The following is a 13,098-nucleotide window of genomic DNA, read 5'->3' as shown; positions in this document are numbered from 1 at the left end:
AACAGTTTTAAACTGACAGAGGGGAGATTTAGATCAGAACTAAGGGAGAAATTCTTCCCTGTGAGGGTGGTGAGGCCCTGGCACAGGTTGCTCAGAGAAGCTGTGGCTGCCCCCTCCCTGGCAGTGTTCCAGGCCAGGCTGGACGGGGCTTTGGGCAACCTGGGCTAGTGGAAGGTGTCCCTGCCCATGGCAGGGGGGTGGGCCTAGATGGTCTTTAAGGTCCCTTCCAACCCAAACCATTCTGTGATACTGTTCAAAATGCCACAGTGCATAATGTTGCTATCAGCGTATCTGGAAAGAAGTTCCACACTTACAGAAGGATCTTGGAAATCCATGCCAGTCTTGTGAAATACTATAATCAATAGCTAAGTACCTTTACAGACATTCAACAGAGCTTTTTTTTTTAAGCTAAAAAACTTTATGCGAGAAAAAGCTGGAGGCAATAAAAATTGATCAACTGTTGGGAATTCAGTTTCAGCCACTTTTTTTTAAGCGTCATTTAATTTATGTATGACTGAGGTACTTGGCAATAATCACTTATAAAGACTGATGAAGGGATTAAAAATTATAGGTATGTGAAGAGCAGGAAAAAGATGGTAGGAAGTGTTTCAATAAACTATAGATATGTAGGAAAATATGTATGGCATTAAGAAAAGTATAATCAATCAGTATATTACAATGCTTGCTGAAGTCTATTACATTTGCTCATTTGTTATTACAAAAAACAGATCCCTTTGAGCTGCTTCCTCCAAGTCAAAGTACTTTTTTTTTAAAAAAAAATGCTTCAAAAGTTTAAAGCTTTAATTTCTGATGCGTGCACTTGTAACACTAATTTATTATTTTCCAAGTCCAGCAGTTATCTTCTACATCTACCAAATTCACTAAAACACACTGATCAGCCCAAAACAAGGTGATGGCTCTTTTTCCATATACACTGAGTCTACTACCACACACCTGCCTGTTAAAGGTATTACTCAGTGGCCTAAACGAGTGTTAAATACTCCCACTTGGGTTACACCACTTACCCAACTGCTTCCCACATTCTGACCACTGATCTGATCTTGGCATAACACTTGAAAAGCTTCTTTGATGATTTATTCCCACACTGCTTAAGTGACACATTCTTCGTAGCTGCTCATGATATGCTCTAATAGGCCACCACCACTTCCACTCTGAGCAGCAGAATTTCTTAAACATCTTCACACATGATTCCCGTTTTCCCTAAATCAGAAGCAAGGCCGCTACCAGCTGGCCTTTACCAAGAGTATCATCAGTTTTAGTTTCTACAATGTCATCATCTCCTAGGTCAAACACATCCAGTCTGCAAGTTCTCTTGTGTTTCTGATAACTGTAGCATGCAGAAAGACAGGCACATATCATAATGCTGCTACCACAGTTATGAGGGCTGACTGTACACACCCGTGTTAGTACCAAATTGGACTAATTTATTTGAATGTCTTTTCATTATTTTTGTTACTAAGGTTGAACTAGTTTTTAAGTAAAAAAGTCCTTCACTTGAAAAAGCTCACAACAGCATACAGTTTTGTAACACGCAGTAATTGCAAACAAGATTTACTTAAAAGAAAACTGGGCAAGTGAGTAGGGCTCAAGTCAATGGATAATATCAGTTTATTTTTATAGTCATCATTCCACCTTCCCACAGCAAAGAACATAGCTTCCCACCGCAGAAAACTATCTCTACAACAGCTTCCCCCCCCCATATGCTTTCATAAACCCTAGTCACTCTGGTCCCTACTTTTAATTTAGGATTCTCCTGACTACCAGAAAAAAGCCTCAACAAGAGCTATATTCAATCAGAAGTAATGAGTGTTTGTACTCTATTGAAAACAAACAAAAATCAATCCTTCACATTTACTTCAAAATATCCACTATATTCAGAGCACCATTGAATATTAATGTTTTTCTCCAGAATTACACTGGGAAAAAAATAATTCCCTGACATTTGTACCTCTATTTCTGTCTAAAGTGTGTTAATTTCACACCTGACTCCAGAGGATTTTTCTGCTCCTATGCTTTCATCATGGCTTCAAAGCACTAATAAACCAGATCCTGAGCACAGAAAAAGTATGTAAGTACTAGTTTTGTCACCCTGTTGTCTGAAGCAGTTGAAGTGCTTTCAGGTCCCATGAGATGAAGTATTCCAATACAAAGTAAAATGCACAGGAACAATTCTACCTGTGGTTACAGCTCTATTTAGATATTTCAGGTCTTAACTTTGAAGATCTAGATCTTAATATAAAAAACGCTACTTGATCAAGTTCACTGAAGCTTGGTTATTAAACAAACATTCACAAGGTTTTAGAAATTAATCTACAACTGTTTATATCTTTTTCTGTTAGAGAACCTTAACAAGAAAAATTAAGTCAAAAATCATTTATTTTCCTGATGAGAGAAAAAACCTTTAACTTCCAACTACAAACATTTTAACCAGTAAAAGTTCAGCTTACTTGTGTCTATACATTAAATTGACTAGATGCATTGATTAAAATTATGGTTAAAATAATCAAATAAGCACACACAAAAAAAAAGAAATTGAAAGCAGCCTTCCTTGTGTTTCCCAGCATTCTTAGCTTTGGACACAAATATGTCTTCCAGCATCAAACACTGCCAGCAATTTCTCAAATTAATTTTTGAGAATATGCCAAATAGTTAAAAAGAAATATTTAATAAGTTCTGACAGATTTTTCTCAGTTTAAAAACAAAACTGTTGATAAACTGCCTGTATTTACTTAAGAAACAGCTGACAATCTCGTATTTCATAACTCTATACATAAGTTTGGTGGGGAAGTGGTGTTGAAGCAGGTTTTTGGGTGGTTGTTTGTTTTTTTTTTTTAATTGTATGGTAGAATGGCAAGTTTCCCTGTTTTTTGGTAAACAAAACACCAAGCAGTCAGTAGGGATGTTTAGGGGCTTAAGTGATCATTAGTTTGTGGCGCACCCCCCCCTTACACCAGCACTGCATGTCCACTTAACACAGGAAAAATTAAAAGGGCATTTTATGTTAACAAGCATCTCTAGATTCTACACATTCGAGGTGCTGTCACAGTCTCTGAACACAAAATTACATCTGCCTTTAAATCCCCCTAAAGAACTGAAGGGAGGACAAGGAACCAACACTGCCAGTTTTGTTCCCAAACACAGTTCAGGTGTGCATACACATCATTTCATGTTGCACTCATTTTTCTTAAAACACGAAATGTTACTGCACAGTCCCATATACTTCAAAACTATGCTAATGTAGTAACTTACACCAAAAAGCTCATTTGAAAGATACATATTAGAAAAAAACCTGTTCGACATCCTTCAGATATGTATACAACAGTTTAAATCAATACATGAAAAAAAGATATTTCACTGAAACTGGCTAAAAAAACCCACACCACAACAAAAAACCTGAACAACAGGAAAACCAAAAATCCATATGAAGTTTCTGAACAAGCAATAAGGAATACAACTTTCTGTTACTGACAGGGTACAGATCTAGTAACAGGATGTGTTTTGGCACATTACAATGCAGCATTTAAGCATACAACTCTTGAAATGCTCCCATAAGGACTTACAAAACCTCATCTAACTAATGCCTTCAAGTTTGCCTTTTCTAGTAGTACCAGCACATCAAATTTACTGCAGTTACATTTTGAAGCTGCCAGTCGGAATGGCAACAATGCAAGCTGTGCCTCGAAATATGTCTGGAAACTGCACTTGCGCCTTGCTCTTAACAGAAATTTTAGCAATCTGTTGTGATTTGGATGATTGTAATTTTCTTTCAGTATTAGTAATGCAGGAGGTTTGAAGTATTTTCGCAGATACACTTCAACATGGTCCTTATTCAATGTCCAGGGTTGTATTTCAAAGTGTCAAGACCACACTGTCAATGACACTGACCTTAACTTTGTAATTATCAGTCCCAGCAGTCAGGTCTGTATTTAGAAAGAATGTTTATGCAACACTGTACCTACAAGGAAGTGCTTCATAAATTTTAAAGCTGTAACTAAAAGCAAAAAAAGGCTAAAAAACTACACCATTTAATTTTTATTTGCTAGTACATGATAGTTACTTTATCCCAGAGCTGTATTTGTAGAACCAACTTAGACAAACACCAAATACCAGCTACATCTGTATGTGGGTCAACTGTGGCTTCTTACAGTGAAATACCCAAGCACAAAGCAGGGTGAGCCGAGTTAGAATGAAACTTTGAATCCACCACATAAAATAAAGCCTAGAAGCACAACCATCAGGTCATAAAAAGCACATCTGTAAGGTCATTGTTTTAAAAACGTTTACGTGGAGAGGACAAAGAGCAAAGCTGTGACACAGAACCACAGGAAGAAGCAAAGTCACATGCAATGCAGAAGCGCAAAGAGCAAAACAAAGTGAAAGATGCACAGGAATTTTGACATGGGATGCAGTAATAATAGCTTCAGTGTTTAAACACAATGTTTATTTAAGCCTCAACAGTCTTAAGTGAGCGCACATGCAATAAATACTAAAATCACATCACTGTTACCACCAGAATGATCCTATACATGCTCCACAAACAGCCTCTATTCTTGTCCTAGAGGTTCAATGTGAAACCCATTATAAGTAATAGTTGCGCTAAAAGAGGGTGGCGAGCGAAACCATTTAGAAAATAAACCAGGTCCTGTTGTTGTCACCTGTGCTCGAGCAGGTACCAAAAAAAGAAGCTGAACTGAACAAAGCAACTCTGCCGCAGGCAGCGAGGCGCACACGCCGAGCAGCTCGGACCGCCTATTAAAGCTGGCATTTTAAACCAGAGCAACCGCCTCGCCCCAGGCTGGGCACGGCCACAGGCCGCCCCGTCTCAACCTCGTTTCCACGGCGGCGCTTCCTCTTTCGGGACCTGGCAGCTGCCGCCCGCCCGGAGCCCTTTGCCCCGCGGCTCACCCCAGGCTCCTGACGGGCGAGCGGGGGGACCGCCCCCAGCCCGGGGAACTGCCACGGCCCCCCCGCGCCCACCGAGCGCTCGGCGGCGGCGGTGCCTGGGCCCCTTCCCCACAGCGACGGGCAGCCTCAGCCCTGCACCCCGAATGAGGCGGGTCCCGGAGGAGGGGGGGGGCGAGGGGGAAGCGGCGGCGTGTGGGGGATTTCGGTCCCTCTCGCCTAACGACTCCTCCTCTCGCCCCTCCTCCCCCTCGGCCCCGCTGCGGAGAGGAGAAAAAGGGGAGCGGGAAAAAAACGAGACCAACAACCCCGTATCTCACCAGCTGCTCGGCGGCGGCGCCTCTTCCCCTTCCGCCATAGCTGTTGACGTGCCCCCTCGCTCGGCCGTAAAGCGCGGCCTGGCAGTACGTGTGTAGTGTAGTGACTCCCATCCCGCCACCCCCTAGCCGTCGTCAAGTGAGGGCGCCGGTCGTAAAGCGCGGAAGCCTGGCACAGGGCGGGGCATGGGCCGGGGCACGGGGCGGGGCCCGGCCCGGCCTGGGCGGGCTTTGGCGCTGCGGCCACCGCGATCTCCCGGCGGCCAGCTGAAGCAGTGTGGGGCTCGCCGCGGGTGCGAGCGGGTCCGCGGCGGTGGCTGGGGAGAGGCTGCGGTTACGGGGCTCTCCCTGGGGGGCGGGAGCTCCCCCCGCCGCGGGCCGGGCCAGGCCAGGCCACCCTGACAGGGCCTTCCCGTAGGCAGCCGGCGGTTGGCGCCCGCGTTTTCCCGCCTAGAGCGGGAGCGGCCTTTCAACGCCCCCGCGGAGGCGGCGACCGCCGTGCGGGGCTCTGGCGGGAGAGGCGCTGGTGTTGCGGGGAGCTCCTCGCCCGCTCCTGCAGACTGGGCACTGGGGAAGGGCTCTCCCGCCGCTTCGAGAAGCCTTCGGATTCGGTTTCTCCGGTAGGGAAGCCATCCCGTGAAAAACCTGAATACCTGCGGTTTTCATAAAGGTGAATTGCTTTGCTGTTTATGGGTTGGATTGTTAAATGACTGTCCCTACAGCCGGTATTGTGCCAGGCTATATACCAGAGGAAAACGCACAGGCTTTGCACAGAACCCCCTTTCCAGCAGCCAAAAATCAGCGGGTCATATTCATTAGTAACCTGGGCGGAACAACGCTCAAGGTCTGGATCACGTTCCTTACCCACCTAAACCCTCACGGGTGGGGGGGGGGAAGTCCAGAAAAAGTCTCAATTTATACGTGGAATAACAACGCCACCTTGTGATCCGTTCGTGTCCTTACACCCGTCTGTTTTATTTCCACAGCTTGCCTCGGGGGGTGCTCCGGTGTGTCAGTGCCCGGACTTTGAGCCGGATTGCCCCTGTAGAAAGAGAACGGTCGCTCAACTTGCGGGATCCGGTTCCTAAACGCTAAGACGCGTTTTCACGTATGTGTTAGTTTCTTAGAAAAGATTGTGTAAATAATCAAGAAATCGATTTTACAGTCAAGGATTGTATTTTACAGCACCAAACGGTATTCAGGCAATTAGAAAAAGAAGATAATTTTGTGAGGGAGAGGGTAATATTTGAAATTTCTGCCCTCTTTTTCCCGCTTCATCTATATTTTTCTCTAAAAAAACCCCAACAAAAACAGCCAACAACTCCCTCCACGCATTTTAAAGACCTGCTTTTATTACTTAGGAAATTCAGGGGAAGAGTTTTGTAAGATGCCCAAGAGGCGCCGTTGCGCTCCCGGGAGCGAGGGGACCCGCCAGGACTTCCCGGGCGGGCGGTGCCAGTGCGCAGGCGCGGCCCCGGGGGCGGGGCCAGGCGCGGGCCGCGCGCGCCGTCCCGCCCTCCCCGCGTGGCGGCTGCGGCAGCGACATGGGGGACGCGCTGGAGGAGCCGTGGTGGGAGACCCCATCCGCGACGGGCAGGCCAGGTACCCCTCTGCAGCAGCTCGCTCCCCACGCTGCGCTTGAAACAGTCTTCCGGAGAGTCAGCCCCCTCCTCCCGGGCCTTCCTTCTTCCTTTTCATTTTTTTCACTTCCCACCCCCCCGCCTTTCCCTTCTTTGCTTTTGATTTACGTCTCCTGGATTTTCTCTCTCGTTTGTATTTTATTCCCGTGCCTGCTTTCCCCTGCTTGCTACCGATGGCGGTTTTGCTTGCAAACATAATCTCCGCAGCCAGGTGAGGTCTAACGTCTGACCCTTCCGACCCGGGATGGTTAGTTAGAGGATGAAGCGGCAAACGAAAAACTCAGTAGTTAAGTAACAACAGGAACCCACGCAACAAAAATACTTTTAAGCGAATTTTTTAAAGGGGGAGGGTGGGGGAAAGGAAGAAAACCGCTTGCGTTGAGTTTAGAGCGCAGCTGTCCCCTGCATTCATTCAGCTTCCAACTGTGTTTTATTCCAAATCGAGTTTACTCGATGAAATGATGTTGCATAATGTGTGTTGATTGCCGTTACCTACGTGAAGTTATTTACAGTTCTGAAGGGTCTTGGAAACAGTAAATCCGTAGCAGAGCCTTTGGAGGGAGGAGTACCTGTAGTGTTTGAAAAGCGTCCCCATGTGCTCGCCGGGATGTCTCACATCACCCTTGCCATGTGTTACTATAAAAAGGCAGGAGTTAAACAGCTTTTCTCCAGCCGCTGCTCTTTGGAGTATGGTACTATGGCTGATTTGTCGGTTTTTCCTGATGATTATAATATCTGGCTCCTATACTTGGCTTCTTTTCAATGTGTCTTAAAGCACTTTACAGCCTGTGGTTGCATCTGTAATGTTGAGATTTAGTGTGGAAATTTAGGTAGATGTAGACAACTAAAATGAGTTTAAGACTCTGTAGTGCCCTATTTTACTGCTTTTGTTGTGTGTGGTTTTTTAATTTATTTTTGTTCATATAATATTGGTAATAGTTGAGAGTTATTGGGAGTTATCTGTGTCTCAGGGAAGACTCCATATCTTCCAGTGTCTTGACAATGGTTGCTTATTTCTTGTGAAAAGGTACTTGGAGAATAGTTTGAGAGGGACCAATATAAAAATTGTATATATGTAATAAAGAGGGATCACAACCCCCGATAAGGCTCCTGAGCATTCCAGTTTTATTTTTAGTCTCATGTAAGTTCCTTAAGCAGTTCCCATGGTAAATGCTCTTTATTAGGAGTTTCTCATTCAGGAGTCATAAACATCTGAAGAGCCTACCTACACGTTCTGCCAACCAGAGGTTTCATTTGGGGTGGGTGGTAAGCTGATTTATGTAATGTTGGCAGCTTTCCTTTAGAAACTGGGTACAGAGTGGGACTTGGATGATAAACTTTGACATGATGGATAAACTGTCTGACTTTGAGATGAGACTGTGACAACTCTTCCACTTAAGTAAAACTCCTTGGGATTTTTGCAATTGTACTGTTGAGCTACTACAATAATTCAGGTGAGAAGTAACCTCTGGAGGTGTCTAATCTAGCCCGGTGCTAAAAGCACTATGTGCCCTTCACTCCAAGAACATTCTTTGAGTGTGTTAGGAGTAATGATTACAGGTGAGTGTTGTGCAAGCCAGGTACTCTGCTGTCTGTATCGCACCTTTGTGAACTTGTTGGCAGGTTCATTATGTGGAGCCTGTTGCTGTATTAAGTTGACACAAGCCATCAGTAAAGTAAGAACAACATCTGTTACTTTTATTTTGTGTAGCTATTTTTCACCTACAACAGATGTAAAATCAATTTGTACCACATCTCACGGATACTGTAAAACGCTTTAAAATCAGTTGGCATGAAATAGCAAAGTAAGCAGCAATACAAGAAAATAGTTGCCAATTAGCAAGCACTTTTGACAGCTGTGAACAAGTTCATTTTGTGAAACATTGTTTTGTTAAAAAACATGTTTGCTATCTAACTTAATTAGCTGACCTGTTCTAAAAAATAATTTCTGCCACAACTATAGGTGCCAAGCAGAAAAATTATAAGTGTGCTGTACTTTTAAAATACTGTTTTAAATTTTAAATTTTGCAAAGTTCTTTAAGACTCGCTCTAGAATAAGTCCTGATCAGTGGAATAGTCTTCCTAAGTAACTCAGCCCTCAAAAGTGTCTTAGGTTTTAGCAACTTGTAGTTAGAAGAGGCTAGTTTCACAATGAAGTGTGTGAAAGAAGTTCAGACTCACTTCAAGGGTATGAAAACACAAAATATATATTCTAGTATATGGATATAAAAGTAATTCTTAATTTGCTTTTGGCCACATAATTGGAAAGCATTATTTTAGAATCCATATTAAAGATACTCTCACTTTGAGATGTGAATATTTACCCTGGTGGTTTGTAGATGTGAAAAAACCCAAAACAACCTGACAAAAAAAACCCCAACCCACTGAATGGATTAGCCATCTATTTACCTTGTCACATGACACAAACTAAAAAATCTTGCACAATAACTTTTCCAACAAACCTTTAAATTTGAGAGGAGATTTGTGGAGAGAGTGGTTAGGGATTATTGTCTGCTTATCAGTGTTATTTAATGTACACATGTACCAAGTTATTTAACTGCAGGGCTTCCTTCCTTCCCTTTTTCCAGTTGATGTCACAACTATGTCCAGTCTCAAATATGATTTTTTATATTGTATTCAGAACTATAAGGGAGATGATAAGAAATACTAAGGAGTTTGTTTAGTATTGGTAAAAGACACCAACTTTTTCCTCTTCTCTCCATGAACAGAAAAAGCACTTCTCACAGCACTGTGAAGGTCCGTATCTTGCCTGTAGCCAGCATGCCACCATCTCCTGAGCAGTTTGAGGGAGAGGAATCGACTTCTATTTTCCGGAAATTCTTCCAGTTTCCTCCTTTTATGTTACCACTCATTGTCTTTCATTCTTCATGCTTTCTTTGGGTCCCTTAATCCTGTAAGAATGTAGTATTCCCATTTGTCAGTTTGTTTAGATCCTTAAGTAAGAGTCTGTTGGGCCGTGTCCCTCCTAGGTAGAAATTAATTGTGTAATCCCAAGATAGAAGCAAAAGACAGGGAAACTATTCTATGTCAGCAGTACAAAGAGGTGAGAAGTATAATATGGTACCATGGAGGATGATTTAACTGTAACTGGGTCCGCTGTGGGCTCTAAAGGATGGTATTGTGGGAATTCTTTTGCCAGAGGTTTTCTTTCTTTTCTGTAGACTGGCACTAAAGGATGCCAGATAGCATCAATTTGTAATGCGTGATTTGGAACCGCTGAGGAGTGGACTGTTCATTGCAGCACATTCAGTGGGAGTTTTATTGCTTGATTGGAGCTGAGATCTGTTGGCGGACTTGTGCATGGAGAAGTTTGTGTCGTCTTCCTATTTTTTTTTTCTCATCCATGAAATGCTGTCCCTTCTGATAAAACTTGTTCTTATACTGGAGATCTTTGATAAACATGCCAAGCTGGCAGCCGCTTTCTGAAATCTGTGTTTCTTTGCATTTACATGCACTCATTCTGCAGTGTGCAGAATTTATAATGGTGTGCTTCTGTCAACTTTATTTGGATCCGAGCCTATATGACGTGGAGCCTTGGAACTTTATAGTTACCTGCAGATTCAGTGAATAAAATTTGAAGCCTTTTCTTTTTAATATGGAAGAGTCATTCTTTAATTTCTACTTTTTTGCACAAGTGTGTCTTGTAGGACACAAGCTGAAGTAATTTTTCAGTAGACTGATCTTTTAAACTTTTCTTTTTTTCAAGTCCTAGAGAATTTCTTGTGGAGCTGTTGAGGGAGGCATAGGTTTCTGTTGTGGGATTGCAAAAATAGTCATGCAGCAGTGCTAATGTGTCGTACTGTCACAGTGGCTAAGTTAAACTTTCAGCTGTGAAATAAAAGGGAAAAAATCGTGTAACTGAATGCATGAAAATCTCTCCTTGCTTCAGCAAAATGTTTGCTATTTTGACTTTGGCACTGATCACCACCAGCTTTTGCTTTATTTGGGAATTAGGATTTGGCAGTTCTTAAAGACCTATGTGAAAGGAGTTTTCCCACAAATTATCAGTTGAGCCATTTAGACTGTTGGAATGCGCTCTGTTAGGGGAATAAGAATGAGGGAGACATTAACACCAGGGAAATAAATTAATTTTTATATTATAAAACAGTAACTCATGTTAGTTGGTGTTTACAGGATTCCTATGGGGGGTTTCTTGCAGTAACTGTGTCTTGTTAGTTTTAAGTTTCTAAAGTGGAACAGTGAGAAATTTCTTGTCAGAGCAACAATTGCTATTTTTCAGAAAATTGAAAACAACGAACCTGGAGTCTCTTCTAATGTTTTGGGGTTTTTTTGGTGCGTTGGCTGGAAGGAAACTTTGAGTGAATTTTAAGTCTTTTAAAGAAGATACACTGTAAGAAAAGCGATGAGGCAAATTCTCATGGATGAACTAGAACTACTTGTGCAAAGAGTTAGTTTGGTTAAAAAAATACTTCACTAAGGGTTATGAATGCAGTTACTTATTTTGCTTGAATGTGAGCAGTTGAAAGGAAGGGAAAAATTGTGGATGAATGCAAGAACGAAATTGCGCTTCTAAGTCACAATTTACTGTTGAGCTTGATGCGAATTTTGATCAGTTCTGCAATACTGTTTAAGAGAACTGAAATCAAAATACTATAGTCCAAATAAAATGGCAAAAGTTTATACAGCTAATACAAACAATGCCCATCTCAATTCTCACATCTATTTTCCTAAGATAACATCTGCACCAATGTGAGTGGGGATAATTGCACTAGTTAACTCATTCAGGAGATAATTGTTTGTCTTCAAATCATGCTTTTAAAGTGATGCCTGGCACAACAAGGAGCTCTGCATTTGTTTAAATTCTATGCATTATAAAAGAGCAGATTTCTCCATACATCTCTTAATTCTGACTTTACTACTGAACATAATATATCCATACTGAAACACTTCTTGACTAGAGCAACTTTGAAAACAAAATGGCACCTCCTGCAACCCCTTTTCATTTGATTGACCATATGTTTTTATAAATCTACAGGGACAACATTAGTGTTGTTGTTTGTGGAACATGTCAAAGCTGAATTTATAATAGAAACTTATTTGTGTCTCATGTCCTCCACTGTGAGGGCCAAAGTCTGAAGTTATACCAGAAAAATGGGAGCAGTGCTTGGTCCCTGCAGACATGCAGTTACCTTTGGCTCCTAAGAGTTTGGCTGTCTCTTGATGTCCTGTGATTCGTGACCACTGACATGCTTGCCGTGTGGATGGTTTCAGAGTTTCCCCGATGGAAACAACTACTGTTGAGATTGCTTAAATCCATTTAAATGTCATAGATCATAGAAAAATATTTACCTTCTCCCCCCGCTTTGAAGGCAGGTTTTAGACACAGTCCTTATAATGTGTAGCTTTCCAGAACTGCTGTCTTGGAGCAGTTTGTTGAGGTGTCTGGCAGGAATTTTGGCAGGTGCTTTGGTAGTGCTCATAGGCTTTGGTTTGGGGATCCGAGTTGGAACTGAACGCCGGAACGCATCAGTAATCTTGAAATAAACCAAGAAAATAAGTCATGCATTAGAGAGGCGAGACATTATATATTTAGCTTGTCAGTGTCTTTTCCACTTTATAAAACTAAACACATTGCTCTTAAAACTGTCTGAACTTGCTTTCTCTCCTTGGTATTGAGAGTGTAGCTTTGTATTTAACATCTACTTGACTGGTGAATATCAAAGAATCCGAATTAATTGAAATCCAGAGTATAAGTAAGTGGGGTTTCCTGTCAGCCCTCTGACCAGGGCAGCAGCCCTAGGGGCTGAGGGAGTGATGCGGTGCAAAGGCAGTGGACTGTGTGACTCCTCTGGGTGAATAATCAGAGGACTTCCCCATACAGGAGAAAGTCTTGATTCGGTCCTGAGTAGCAGGCAGTACCTAGCTCGTACTTTACTGTGAGAGATCTTTGAAAGTGACAACAGTGTACACAAAATGAATGTATTTGTAAGAGAGAACTCTCCTTCCAGGATCCATCATAGTCATGTATAGTTGCAGAGAAGTAAGTAGACAAAAAAAAAAAAGGTTAAAATGAGCACTGAAAAGGGGTGAAGACCTGTAAAGGCAAGGAGACTGAAAGGTACCACAGCTGAAACTAGGGTTGAACATGCACTACCCGTCAGAAAGGCTTTTTTCATCACAAGCCTTTTTATATACCTTTTATGCTTGTGCAACAGAGTAAATGAGGTCCACTGAGG

The 13,098-nt window shown here is 42.5% G+C and overlaps 3 protein-coding genes across 8 annotated transcripts in view; 1 reads left to right on the top strand and 2 right to left on the bottom strand.

Annotated features, from left to right (window-relative positions):
- The window catches only part of TBC1D23 (TBC1 domain family member 23), a 37,593-nt gene extending 32,279 nt beyond the window's left edge, over positions 1–5,314 (bottom strand). For 4 of the 5 annotated variants that reach the window (XM_074898022.1, XM_074898033.1, XM_074898041.1 and 1 more), the window contains exon 1: positions 5,244–5,310. In XM_074898022.1, coding sequence (XP_074754123.1) covers positions 5,244–5,281 — 38 coding nt within the window. In that variant the 5' untranslated portion in view covers positions 5,282–5,310. Of the gene's footprint in view, positions 1–5,243 lie in introns of all 5 variants that reach the window. The other variant, XM_074898058.1, reaches the window with a different exon arrangement.
- A 1,419-nt stretch (positions 5,315–6,733) lies between these two features.
- The window catches only part of CMSS1 (cms1 ribosomal small subunit homolog), a 248,011-nt gene continuing 241,646 nt past the window's right edge, over positions 6,734–13,098 (top strand). The window contains exon 1 of one of the 2 annotated variants that reach the window (XM_074898014.1): positions 6,734–6,842. In XM_074898014.1, the coding sequence (XP_074754115.1) occupies positions 6,785–6,842 (58 nt within the window). In that variant the 5' untranslated portion in view covers positions 6,734–6,784. The remainder of the gene's footprint in view (positions 6,843–13,098) is intronic. The other variant, XM_074898006.1, reaches the window with a different exon arrangement.
- Positions 10,869–13,098, bottom strand: part of FILIP1L (filamin A interacting protein 1 like) — a 91,069-nt gene continuing 88,839 nt past the window's right edge. The window contains exons 6-7 of the mRNA XM_074897981.1: positions 12,212–12,396; positions 10,869–10,938 (exon numbers count right to left, since the gene is read on the bottom strand). Of these exons, the coding sequence (XP_074754082.1) occupies positions 10,869–10,938; positions 12,212–12,396 (255 nt within the window). The remainder of the gene's footprint in view (positions 10,939–12,211; positions 12,397–13,098) is intronic.

The sequence above is a fragment of the Athene noctua genome, chromosome 1, assembly GCF_965140245.1.
Source record: "Athene noctua chromosome 1, bAthNoc1.hap1.1, whole genome shotgun sequence".
NCBI lineage: Eukaryota > Metazoa > Chordata > Aves > Strigiformes > Strigidae > Athene > Athene noctua.
Note: the sequence above shows the minus strand (reverse complement) of the source record. Positions and strands in the feature narration are given on the sequence as shown.